At 37.4% G+C, this 14,602-nt stretch overlaps 1 protein-coding gene across 2 annotated transcripts in view; it reads right to left on the minus strand.

Annotated features, from left to right (window-relative positions):
* LOC117997279 (LIM domain transcription factor LMO4) overlaps nucleotides 1-14,602 on the minus strand; it is a 279,363-nt gene that overhangs the window by 65,542 nt on the left and 199,219 nt on the right. For both annotated transcript variants that reach the window (XM_034985537.2, XM_034985530.2), the window contains exons 3-4: nucleotides 2,324-2,482; nucleotides 1,738-1,933 (exon numbers count right to left, since the gene is read on the minus strand). In XM_034985537.2, coding sequence (XP_034841428.1) covers nucleotides 1,801-1,933; nucleotides 2,324-2,482 — 292 coding nt within the window. In that variant the 3' untranslated portion in view covers nucleotides 1,738-1,800. The remainder of the gene's footprint in view (nucleotides 1-1,737; nucleotides 1,934-2,323; nucleotides 2,483-14,602) is intronic.

Here is a 14,602-nt window from a genome sequence, read left to right on the forward strand (position 1 = left end):
TGACCACAATTTTATTTTATTTTGTGTGATGTAACTATAAATTCACGGTTTTCAGATTTTCCCTCTAATGTCTGTTATAAGACCTACCTACCTACTAGATTTCATGAGTTTAGGTCAACGGGAACTGCCCTGTAGGTTTCTTGACAGACCGACAGACAGACAGGCAGACAGCAAAGTGATCCTTTAAGGGTTCCGTTTTTCCTTTTGAGGTACGGAACCCTAAAAATATTAACAAAAACAGAATACTTATATGCTGTAACGTTAATGTGTATTTCATTTTGTGGCTACCTCATCATCATCATAATCAACCCATCGCCGGCTCACTAACACGCGACACGGGTCTCCTCTCAGAGTGAGAAGGGTTTGGCCATAGTCTACCACGCTGGCCATGTGCGGATTGGTAGACTTCACACACCTTTGAGAACATTATGGAGAACTGTCAGGCATGCAGGTTTCCTCGCGATGTTTTCCTTCACCGTTAAAGCAAGTGATATTTAATTACTTAAAACGCATATAACTCCGAAAAGTTAGAAGTGCGTGCCCGGGATCGAACCCCCGACCTCCGATTAGAAGGCAGACGTCCTAAACACTAGGCTATCACAGCTACTTCATGCAAAAGAATTACTTATAAGCTTTCATCATCACCATTAATCAGCCTGTTTGCATCCATTGCTGCACATAGGCCACCCCGAGAGCTCATCACCACACACGGTCCTCCGCTTTCTTCATTTACCTACTTCCCGCTACCTTCATAAGGTCATTTTAGCGTTTAAACTATCGTGAGTGATTTCCATTCATAAGGTCGTTCAAATGGGCTAGTAGAGGTCGTCCCACACTACGCTTGCCAGTACGTGGCGATATAAATAATATAATCTATATTATCACCAAAAAACCTAGATTGTAGGCTCTATGTAGACGAAATAAAATATGGTGAATATCATCGCTCCTCATGATAAATTTTGTAGAGTAGACATAAGCAGCCATAATCGCGGCTATCTAGTATTGGGTGAAATTATAATGATTCCGTGTTTATTTGGCGTCCGAATAAACCTAATCACGGTAGTTAACTGACATCAGTTAGTGCGGTGGGCATACAACATAAATATTAATGGTGCAAATGTTGTATGTAACGGTCGTTTCCGATATAATTTCATAGTTATGATATTTGACAATTATGTCAGTGTATCCAATCAATTTGTGTCTATTTCCATTTAGACTTTAGAGGTAATTAATCAGATAATTGAGATGCTAATTGCAATTAGAATAAATTGGATGAGTTCACACGGATCGCGCTGATTGATTTAATTTAAATCAATCTCTTGCTTACTTCCATTAATTTCTTGCGTTTGATAAAATGTTACCATATTTTGCAGTGCTATAGATTTACTCTACGTTGGTGTACCTACTACTTGTTTGAGATCAATTATGTCTGGGAGAAGAATGATGTAGTCATCGATCTACTATTATAGAACCTCTCATCTCATATTACATTTGAAGGAGAGCCTTCCAAATCTTTGTGAAAATTATGGTTAAAATTTACGGAAAAAAATGTACGGCAAAATAATATGTGTACGATATATCATCCATAACGTTAGCATTCTTTTACTTATGAAACTGCTGAGCAAAACACTTTCGATCCGAAATCCGATGAATACTTTTTCAAGTCAATACAGTTGAAATTTTACACTTATGAGATTCGTAAACACAAAATAGGAGAAAACAAAAAAGTGGTGTTACCTCCTCGTAGTCGCGGTGCGTGAGTTGTGCGGGCGCAAGCGCCGGCGCAGGCGCAGGCAACGCTCATTCGCGCGAGCGGCGCGGACGACCCACTTTGCCCTTCCGCACGGGCGCGCCGGGCGTCGCTGCGTTTGCGTTCTTCATTAGTTTCTGCCAGTCTTGCTCGCAGACTAGTGACCCCGCGAGCATGTAGTACCTGGTGGAAGTACTCTTTATGTATGTGGCACGTTTTCTTGGACCATCAGTACATTAAAGTGCGAAGGTGGTGCGGCAAGTCTATGATCACTGATCAACACTGATTTTAAAATTTCTTTTTAACGAGGGTGGGAAGGACAAACATTATTTACCAATATCAGAGGTAGTTTCAAGTAACCTCGAAACCTGATGCTGAAATTATATTCTGCCGCCGCGCCGATCCGAACTCTTGTTCCAAATTCTGTCTCCTAGATTCAGTTACAAAACTAATCTATGCTGTTGCACCGATGACCCACCGACGAACTGTGACCCACTAAACGTAAAGTCTGTTGTGGAGCGTTTGTCCACAGCAAGAACTCGTCCATGACATGCAATGTTATCATATACACACCTATCGCCCTGCATGAGGTGTGACCCGCATTTCGAGCACGCGAAGCATTTTATGTGGAAGACGTGTAAGGGCTGCTGTGGTGCGTTCGTCCGCATCACGAACTCGCTCGCGGGGATGGCCTGGCCGCACGCTGCGCACGCGCCGCTTGAACCGAACATTCTGTAACAATTGGATAATAGCTGTTAGTTAGTGGTTAACTTGGCTTAAAGCTTTTTAAGCGCTGTTTAGATCGTATTACGCATTCCAAACAAATAAATCATAGACTTATTATAGTCTGAAATAAATACATTGAAAATTCGCGGTCAAAGTAAGTCGACGACGAGTAGCTCACGTCAAAATAATGAGTTTGACGTGAACTACTCACAAATTAGTCATTATTTTGACTAATTTTTTAAACTGGACACTTTCAAGTAAAGATTTTTATATAAACCTGTGAAGATGATATTGCAGTAGGGGCGAAATTTGAACGCTATAAGTCTACTTTGTCGCATTAGTTTACAAATTGTGAAAAACCAAATTAAATTTGTATTCAGTCAATAAATTCAACAATCATATGAAATAGGTACAGGGAGCCGTTATTTTGTTCCATGTATTGTTGTAATTTGTGTGTAAGTTGGTAATATATCCCACATCAATTAGCAGCTGTTTCGTTACACACTTAGTACTTAGTAACATTTATTCCGTTACATTGTAATATAACATCTATAATATTATGTAGGTCTGAAGGTGCATTCCAACACAAGTGTATTTGTGGAAATGGATTGGTCAAAGCGTTTGATTTTAGAAATAGCAAAACAACTAAATCTTACTCAATTTATTGGTTCACTTTTGAGTGTTGAATTTAATGTTTCTTGAATAATTGAAATGGAAAATACGGATAGAGGTTTTGAGTTTTATTGTACCAATCTACTTGATTCAAGGTAAAGTTTACAATTTTTTCTATCGTTTCGTAGTTCCATTAAATTATTTCAGTACTTTAATAGACAAACACGATAAGAATCAAAAAAATTGAATGAATGAAACTGAAAGAAACATTTTACTTTTATTTTTGTACAGTACGCGGCAGAAAATAGATATGTACATCGACTTTTAGAAGGAGACAACGGATTTGTGGAGCATTGCATCTGCCGTTGAGACCGACAAAACGTCACATAGGTATGAGTGACAGAGACAAGCTCTACAAAGCCGAAATGTCATTCTAAAGGCCGATGTACATTATTTTCTGCCGCGTACTGTACAACTGTGGTAAGAAAAGTACTAGCTTTTTCCCGCCATTTAGTCCGCGTGGGCTAAAGTTCTTGTAGGTTTTCGTTATCGGTATCTACAGAACTAACATGCAAGATCTCAAGGTTCTAGATTGAGGTTCTAGATCTAGTCTCCAGCATGCAAGTTATAGAAATAGCTTGCATCGCGTTAGATATAATATGATACGGAACTCAAACGTCAAAATCGGCGGATGGATCGTGAAAAGGTACCTAACAAAAACAACAATTTACAAAACAAGTAAAAAAAATTCTTTTTCTTTCTTTCTTTCAAACAGACAGACACTTTTGAATTTTTAATATTAGTATGGAAGTATGGATTATACTATCGAAACTTACGAAATATCATTAATTTTTGAGACGACATTAGTCAAATCTGTCTTGGCAGTGTGGCCGCCCCTTCAGAGCGGCAATAATTTTAACAAGCGAAATAACCGCGATTACAGCTCGTTAAACTTTGATAAATGGACAATAAAGCAAAATAATGACAACTGCCATAAATCAGCGGGCGCTACGTACAATCAGAAACACATGCTTTATTATCTTATTTTATTAATACTTTTATTTATTGTCATCCATATTTAATTAAATGCTTTAAAGAGGACATATGGGTACAGTTGGCCGATTAAGGAAAAGCTGCATCAATCATTTTATAATCTTATTGGTAAATTATTGGGAAACTAGCTCATGCTCACGACTTCGTCACACACACTATAATGATGGGCTTAGTAGCTATTGCTATTTATCGATATTTATTATCTGTACCTAATTCATACATATAAAGTATCTTAAGTATGTACTTAGCTAGTATTTTTTAAAAAAATCTATAAATTAATTATATTTTTAATTTATTATGAGTGTGTTGCGTCATCTTTTGCTTAGTAACACAATTAAAATAATAATTGACTTCATATCCGATCTTCTATATTAATCAGGTAAGTAGGTATAAATAACTCAACCCATAATTTTTTACCTCATAATATACATTTAACCACCCTACAGATGCCGTTAATGCAGGAAAACACCTTGCCATGATTGATCGATATTACTAAACTAATAATTAAAGTGTACTTAAAATAAATTGTTTTAACATATAAATAAGTGCTATTACCGTATTACTTAACTATGTCCATCAACTGACCCATTATTATGCATTAAGTACCAGTCATATTTATGGTAATGGAAGTTGATTAGATATATCGATCGCTTATATTTTACTCGTATAATACACACACACACACACACACACACACACACACACACACACACACAAGACGAAACGTCAGATAAAGATCCAAAAATTGTTATTTATATAAATGTAATTAAGCTTTTGCCTGTGGCTTTACACGATTCTGATCCTGGTCAAGGTGTACATCACATTACATTCATCAATTTTGGTCAAACCAAACTTAAGAAAACTATCCATATCTACATCCATCTCAACACATTTTTATACAAATACTTATTAGGAATCATGGCGATGCCATAGTAAGAGCGTTATAGAATAGCCACGAAGCTCTCGCCGCCGCTTGTGCAGCTGTTGTCGTTTAATGGCCCCATTCAATACTTAATGAGTAATCATTGCAATTGCCATTAGCGTCGCGGACAGGCCCGTATTATTTACAACTGAATATTAATAAATCGCAACAATCCGTTCGAAAGCAATCAAAATTTAATTACCTGCCGCTACGCTTCGAAATAATTTGAGGCAAACATCGCTAAAAGATAAATTTGAAAGTCTTAAAAGATAAATTCACTTCAATCACTCGCAGCAAATAGGATTTCGTTTCATTTACTCCGGTAAGAGCGTTTTCAATTAAGGAGCGCCCGACAAACAGTAGGTATCGGCGTATGAAGGTAAAATTAATTAAACCGAGCCAAGACAAACATGTACGAATCTATTTGTGTTGGCCGCTCGCGAACATGTGTGATACACGATAGCAATACATCAACTTATCGGTAAAAATATATCGTAAATCCGAACTCATACTATCTCCGTTATTAGTCGTTCTTCGTTGTAAAACAAAGCGTACTAATGTTCTAACTAGTTAATGTTATTGTTGCTCAAGATCAATGCTGTAAAGTTTCAGCAATTGTTGTGGGAACAATGTACTTTAGATAGCAATAAGTAAGTACCTAATTGTACTTGGTACTTGGCTTGGACTACACGTAAGTATAATTAATATTAAGGATGTAGTCAACTAATCAAATCAGCGTCTCTTTATAAATCTTCAAAACGTTAGTATGGGAACTTGTATCAAATAATTATATATCGTGTCGTCATAAACTATGACGTCCATTTTTAGTTGTATCAAAACAAAAATAACAAATGACGTAGATTTTACGTAATTGGAAGACCCTCTTTTTTTTAATTATTTTTGGTATACAGGTAACTGAAAACCCCTGTTACTTTTATATATATTTCATTATATATTAATTACTTAATTCACTGAAAGTCCTTACGATATTCTAACTAAGTATACTGAAGGGTGTGTTTTATTAAAGTCTAATTATTTACACATACGACTTTAATCAACATTCCGGTGAAAAGGGTTTCCAAATTACTCGAAACTTGAAGGACTTTTAGATTACTTAATACCTTTATGTGTGTCACGAGTTTATTAGAAATTTGGAATAAGAACTAACTTTTAGGGTTCCTTTCAAACTGGTATTCAATTCATTACGATGTATGTAATAAGTAAGTTTGGTTGCAGGTACTAGGGTTGTAGATGGTGGTGGGTAGGTACACTAGAAGTCAAAAATTCCGATTAAAAAAAATGCGGCACAAAAGCGAATTGTATTATTAATGCCGCAAAAAGATAAGAGAAGGTACCAAAAGGGCCAAATACATAATACAATGTTATTTCACGCATCTATGTACCCCGATTTTTTTCTATTTTAATAAGTTTTTGAAAACTTATTTTTATGAATACAGCAATTAATTATTAAATTGTTGTAATTACTTATTGTTATATGATTTTCAAAACAATATTCTACATATACATATCTATAATATTAATAGAGGCAAAATAAATGCAAAATTCAAATTACTGAAGCAGAAAATCTCTAACAAAACGTCAAAAAGCGTCCCTAACTATAATGATTACAATTTACAAAGATGTAATCATTGGATTACTATTATTATACAGTGATGACCTGACTGACTCTAATGATTGTACACTATGGCTTAACCACCGAGAAGCAAACCAAAACCCATGTTAGGGATATTGCAAGACCCAGAAATTTTAGAAGTATGACTTTCTCTGAGTGAATAGATAGGATATTCCACTACGCACAACAGACGGAAACGTTTAAGTGCGGAAACCAGACCAGAGCGAAGAAAGAAAGAGGATATTCCACTATGACTTCAGCGGCTCTAAAATCATTATCGTACATCCCTAAGAAGTAGCAAGGGAGAAGGAGCTAGTCGAAGTTTATTTGCCTTCGTTAGGTGTAAAATTGAATACGTTGCCGTGAATCCTCATTAATTTAAGATGAAGACTGTATCTTGACATGTTATTTTATTCATTACGAGAATGTCTCGGGACTGAATATACACGTGTCGAGTTTAGATTGTTATGAGGAACATAATTTAAAAGCTCTCGGCGAGATCATTAGTGGAGAGGGGGATAAGGACAGGTGAAAGCGCGATTTTATGCAATAACTCATAAACCTTTAACGCGGGCTTCCGAGTAGGCAAAAGAGAAAAATCTGAATAACAAATGCGAATTAAGAAGATTCGTAGTATTCTTAAGACTTGTACCTATGCTATAATAATGCACAAAATCATAGTCACATTGTACTCAGCTTTATACCTATTAGAAACCACTCAAGATTATCTGTCTTTCTATTGAACAGAAATCAGACATCCGATATCTCTCTGCACGTAACAAGTAACAACATACAACACACGTCTTACATTAGGACAACACAAAGTATATGCCATCTCGACCTGTCGCGTACTATAGGTAGGTATATGACTACCTGAAGCCTGCGACTTCGTCCGCATGGATGTAAGATTTAGAAATCCCGTGGGACCTTTTTTCATTTTTCGTTAAAAAGTAGCCTGGTGTTACACTCCACTTCAACCGTGACTTCACTCAAGTTCAACTATATACATGCGAAAAATTACGTCAATCCATCGCATTACTCCGCTGCCGCGCAATTGAAGGACAGCCCAATAAACTAACACACTTTCGCAATTAGAATATATGGGTAGTGATTAACAAAAGAAATTACTTTCATGGACTAATTAAAATACAAACTTAAATAAATAAGAAGTAGAATTAAATAATTAAAAACTATGAAATCCTTGCAGCACGAGTAAGCGGCTTACGAACTTAATGGAACAAAACTTCGTCACGAACAAATCCCCGACACTCCGAAACTACCTAATGTTAGAGAGATAAAATACGTTAATATGAAAATTAGTAAGAGAAAATACAAGACATTAGTTAGGTACCTTTGTGACTTGAAATATAGTACGCGACAGATCAAGATGGCTATCGTGGTACGAGATTTCAAAAACCTAAATCCACGCGTACGAAGTCGCGGCCATCAGCTAGTCTAAAATAATTAAGTAAATAGTGCTTGTCAATCAATCTATCTTAAATACAAATATCAGCAATCAGCACCTTTTTATCAATGTCTTAGAAATTAAAAAAAGATGAACGTTGGAGATACTAATTAACCTTAGCGCTAAAACTCGATCGGATGTCCTGAACCGAGACGATCACTACAGACAGACAGCCGTTGACACAGAAACAAAATTACGACTAATAAATGAATGAAAATGAGTACAAAGAGCTGGGACACATCTCATTTAGATCGATCCTCTCCGATCGGGCTCCCAATGCGTCCGCGAACGGGCCGTCTTGCTCGTACCTACTTGTTGCTTTCATACCGTTTGTAATCTCTACATCTCTACATACTACATAGTATAAAATAAAGTCGCTTAATGCTGTCTGTATGTATGTATGAACGCGTAGATCTTTTAAATTACGCAACGGATTTTAATGCGGTTTTCACCAATAGATAAATAAATAAATAATAAATAAAAATCTTTTTTATTCGAATAAACTTTTACAAGTACTTACGAATAGTCGGATGCATCTACCACTGGTTCGGAATGCCTTTCCTAGAATTCCTAGATAGAGTGATTCAAGAGGCTATAGTTTAATTCTCAAAAAATTAGAGATCCCTAGGGAAATTGAAATAATGTGAATTAGGTCGAAAATCCTCTCATTTGAGTTTCAGAGGCAATGACACCTCAATGACACCACATTAGTATCTACATTGCACCCATGCGAACCCGGGGCGGGTCGCTAGTCTATGGTTAAATTGGTTCTTCTTTTCGATAGTAGTCTTTTTCATTGATGCTTTGTTATTCGAATTCGAACTGATCCCGCTTTCCATAATTTTGGAACCGATTTTATGGTTTCTTTCTCTTCAAGGTTTCTTCAGAATGCAGAAAGATTAGTTCGGCCGCGATCAAATAAACTTACATACAGCTTTTTTACCTGAAAAGTGTCTTGTATGTCTATGAATGAGTTAATTTGAATTGGGACAGTTTCCTTTACATTTTTTTTTTTATAACTACTAAAATGCTATTTTGCATCGCTAATGATTTTCATGCGAATTGTAGTTAACTAATTATTTATGCGATTGAAAACTCGCATTACACTCCTGTACACCTTATACTTGTGTTCACATAATAATTATGCGACCTTACCTTCAAATCTTAATTATTTTCCTTCCTTAATTGGTAAGTTAATAAATATTTGCATCATTTGCAACAAATAAAGGATATTCGAGTTTCAACTACTCAATCGGCGTAATCGATCTGATCCGGTCTTAGGTTAGATCGATTGGTCTAGAATCGTTCTGAGGCTGAGGGATCAGAATCTAACTTGTTGCCTCGAATATTATTTGCAAGAGCTAAGTTAAGACTTTAAGTAGCACTCACATATAATCTACTCGCAATTTATTAGACAGCCAATTGGCTATGGATATCAGTTTCAGTGTAATCACTTAAGTCGCGTATGGACTGAGGCGAATAGTTCAGGTATTTTGCGGTTGCTTGTTGAAATTGTTTCCATTTAAGCAGACTACCTACATTGTCTGATGGAAAGCTTCGGGCGTGGCTAGTTATCAGCTTACTGGCAAAGACTTTTTTGACGACATCCCTGGCGCAGTAGTCTTATTAGTGGGAGGTCCTGGTTTCGATTCCCGGTAGGGGTTTGGAATTCATAATTTCTAAATTTCTGGTCTGGTCTAGTAGGAGGCTTCGGCCGTAGCTAGTTACCACTCTACAAGCGAAACCGTGCCGCCAAGCGATTTAGCATTCCGTGGGTATGAGTTTAATAAAAACTGTCATACCTTTTCCAGGTTAGCTCACTTCCATCTTAGACTACATCATCACTTACTACCAGGTGAGATTGCAGTCAAGGGCTCACTTTTATCCGAATAAATAAGTGCCACATTAGCGTTCTAGTACGATGTCGCGTAGAAATAATAATAGGCATATGAGTAAAGGAAGTTTTACTCATGTGCTAGGGGTATGGACTAGGTGGTATGGATTTATTTAACTGTCATACTTCTACTATTTGAAATCTGTTGTAAGGGGCTAACTTGTCAGCGAATAAAAATACTTCTAGAATCGACGATTAAATTAATGCTGCGTCGCGTTTTATAAAACCCGGAAAATCAAAAAGTTTTTAAATAAAGACCTCAATCCATGCGGACAAAGTCGCGAGAATCGTCTAACGTCTAGTAAACAATGGCACCGATTCTAAGCACAACCTAATTTTAGAGTATTCGCACCCTCTTCTTACTATTGTAATATGAAAAGGACAGAAGCAGTTTGACATTTCTAAATTTAATTTTTAGATGGTAAAACCCGTGGTTTTAGCACGCACTCGCGAACCTACTGTTTAAATTGCTATTGTGCACTAAAATTTAGAGTCTTTAAATGTGAAAGTCATGTTCCGTTCCTTTTTTAGCATTAGTAATAAGAAAAGGATGCAGATACTCTAAATTTAGTTTAGAGAGAGACTAGAGAATCGGGGCCAATATGTACGTTAATTTAAGTAAAGCATAAACTCAAAAAGCGTTGATAGCCTAGTGGTTGAGATGTCCGCCTCCTATCCGAGAGATCGTAGGTCCGATCCCTGGTATATACCTCTACTTTTCGGAGTTATTTGCGTTTTAAGCTATTAAATATCACTTGCTTTAACGGTGAAGGAAAACATCGTGAAGAAACCTGCATGCCTGAGAGTCCTCCATAATGTTCTCAAAGGTTTGTGAAATCTACCAATCCTAACTTGGGCAGAGTGCCGGACTATGACCTAAACTTTTATTATTCCGAGAGGAGACCAGTGCTCAGTAGTGGGCCGGTGATGAGTTGATCATAATAATAAGTTAGGTCGAAATCCGTATAGGAGCAGTGCAGCGTTGCGGGCGGGCGGCACGCGTCATTAGCAAATTCTTAGCTGTTTAACGCTAACGAGCTTCTTGTAACGACGTGCTAACTTGATACAGCGTGCATTGTGATTATAGCGACACCCGATAACTGGCGCGCTTTATTGCCACCGCAACTGCTTCAACCTATCTTTATTGTTAACGTTTACATGAAGCCGCCCATTAAAATTGCATCGTAACTATAACCACAGGTTAGTTACTTCGTAAACAAAGTATAGTACGCGACAGGTTGAAATGGCAACCGGGGTGGGGACGCCCCGCACACCCGCACAGCCTCCGCTCTAACCCGGTGCGGGCGAACGCGGATGACGTGCGGGGCGTCCACCCGCCTTATACCCTTTTCATCTCGACCTGTCGCGGACTGTACATAATAATAATATTTAATAATAATATTTATTTATTTGAACAACTCAGTACATCTACTCGTAGTTTACTAGCGTGGCTTGTGAAAGTCCCTACAAGAGACATATGTCCAGCTGTGGACGTATATCAGTTGATGATGATGATGTTGATTAAAATAAGACGAACAGATACAGAAATAATCGTTAAACGGACATGGATACTTTTTATCCCGGAAAACAAATAATTCTTGCGGATTTTTAAAAACCCAAATCCAAGAATACGAAGTCACAGGAAACGGCAAGAAAGTATAGTTTTTCTGAACATTACCGCACCTACACCCGCGCAATCCCGTATTCAAATTGACATAGGTGGTAAAACAACAGAGCCTCCGGAGACCTATTTCCAACAGTGGATGTTGATTAAAACAATACGAAAGAGACAGTATGAATCGTTAAACGGATATAGATACTTTGATCCCGGCAGACAAATAGTTTTTACGGATTTTAAAAATTACGAATACGAAGTCACAGGCAACGTCAAGTGAAATGAGGTTTTTCTAAACATTACCGCACCTATACCCGCGCAATCCCGTATTCAAATTGACATAGGTAGTAAAACAACAGAGCCTCCGGACTAAGTTCCATAAACTCGTTCCGAACTCCCCTCTACACACTCTATCGGCGATTTTTAATTAAGTCCCTAGCGAGAGCCGAGCGAGCAAAGTAACACCATCAATTCATTATCCTAAACTCCGGCCCGATTGTTCCTCGCTCGCTACTTACGCAAACTTTCATTTTAATCAAGCGTTTAATTAAAAATTATCCGAGAAAAACAAAATAAGCCCGTTAGGGCGGTCTGAAACTAATTAAGGCGCATACGATGAGCCGTCCGACAACAGTGAGGTGAGCATCCTTTAATTAAACGCTTGTTCTACTCCAGCGGCCGCCCGCGCCCGCGACTCCTCTACTATGTATTACTATTATGAAGATACGTCCATTGCTAATAGACGTCTTATATCCGACTTTAAAGAAAAGAACATTAATGAAAAACATATTAATTAAGATCTGTTTCTTAAATATACGTAATTACATAGACTTCTTAATTTTAATCCGCCTTTTTTGCATTGCCTAAATTAACGTAATTATACTGTATACTGCCAAGCAATTTAGAGATCCAGTACAATGCAAGCTGCAGTATGGAAGCCAATCAGACGCTCTATAGAAGTCATGCGTAATCATTTACTATTGATTTAATGAGTAGAACCTGTCATCAATAAAAAATTAACGAGCAATAACATCCCTAATAGAACTAAAAACTTGATCGTATGTAAGGGCCAAAGCACACACAATACTTTTTAGTCTCGGCAATCGCCCAACTGACCGCTTTTCGTAGATTCGCATAGTCACTAATGTTAGAATAGATGTTATGTGGAGGTGTTTGATGCTCATAGAAACAAACACCACATTAGATAGACAGTTTTTATTTTAGTTATTTATTTATTTTGGATTACACCACTCGCGCGCGGAATCCTAGTGAGGGGTTTATTCGAGCCGGAGTCTCTTCTTTAGTCTTTCTTTGAGATCTAACCGGCAGGCAGAGAACCTGGATCCGTAGCTAGATGCAGATGGGACTTGAAGAATTGAGAACTGATTGATTTAGTGGAAATGTACAGTATTTATCATCAGATGCTCAATAAAATTCACGCATCATCATTTACGTTCGATTTAATGAGTAGAACCTGTCTTCGATAAAAAAATAACGAGCAATAACATCCCTAATAGAGTTAAAAACTTGATCGTACGTAAGGGCCAAAGCAGACACGATACTTTTAAGCATCGCCTATCGCCATATTGACCGCTTTCCGTAAGTTAGAAAGCTGTGGCTGCGAATTCGAATATCGATTGTCATCAGATGCTCAGTAAAATTCATGCATCATCATTTACCATCGATATAATGAGTAGAACCTGTCATCGATCGAAAGGGAATAGGATTAAAAACTTTACCTATAGCAATCGTTAACTGATCACTTTTCGTATGATAGAAAGCTACGACTGCATTTCAGCGGTCTCCGCACACTTTGAATTTCGAATGTCAATCGCAACGATTAATTAGGCTGGGGTATCTGTAATTTTCATACCATGCTCAAACGCAATAAATCATCAAAATGTAGCGTTGTAGCAGTCGTTGCATTGCGCGACTTCTTTGCCGCGATCGATCGCAGTTATTGTTGGCAAAACGCGACGCACAGTACCTATCGATGCAATCAAAGCGCTGGTTGTCGATGCTAAAAGTATCGCGTGTGCTTTGGCCCTAACTTGTGGGCGTGACAAGTCCGCAAGTTGCTATTGTAGATCGTCTGTTATACGCTTCATGGGTATTAGCATGTTTATGCTCCTTTTTAACATCAAGCGAAAAATCGGCGATCACAGCCGTTTGTCGACGATTTTCATGCGGTTTTTTCAATGGGTGAAAAATCAGCAGTCACGGTGATTTGATTTTCATGCAGTATTTTCATTGAGCCGACTAAACGCTTGAGAATAAATTTTTAATTGCCATCCTCGTTCCGTTTCTATTGTAGATACGAATTAAATGAGTTATAAATGTACTGGTATGTATAATAATACACACATGTGTAAAAAAACACTGAAGAACTTTAGAACCTTTTTTTTGGTATACCTAGGTACGGTTTGCTTAAAAATTAAATTCTTCCACTAAGATACATCATCAATTTTTCGTTTTTTTTTTTAAATTAATATTTATGTAGGTAAGTACTAGTTATTACATGAGTTGTGGAGCGGATGAACAATGAACGGAAATTATTGAAAATTCAATTCAAAAAAATATTTGTCTTACTTTATCTGCAGTTCTATGAATCATGTACGAGTACCTCTGGGACCCGGTGTAAAATAAATCGACCCTAACAAGGACCTTTTACGGTTCCGTATCAAAATGGAAAAAAGGAATCCTTATGGTGCTACTAAGTCCGTCCCGTCTCTAATCTGTGTTTGGGTGTCAAAAGTCAACGCAAAGATAGAGAATATCCATAGGTACTAATATTAAAAATGCGAAAGTGTGTCTGTCTGTCTGTCTGCTAGCGTTTCACGGCCCATCCGTTCAATTGATTTTAATGAAATTTGGTTCAGATATAGCTTGCATCCCGGGGAAGGACATAGGCTTCTTTTTGCCCCGGAAAAAC

This window comes from Maniola hyperantus, chromosome 1 (assembly GCF_902806685.2).
Source record: "Maniola hyperantus chromosome 1, iAphHyp1.2, whole genome shotgun sequence".
NCBI classification, from domain to species: Eukaryota; Metazoa; Arthropoda; class Insecta; order Lepidoptera; family Nymphalidae; genus Maniola; species Maniola hyperantus.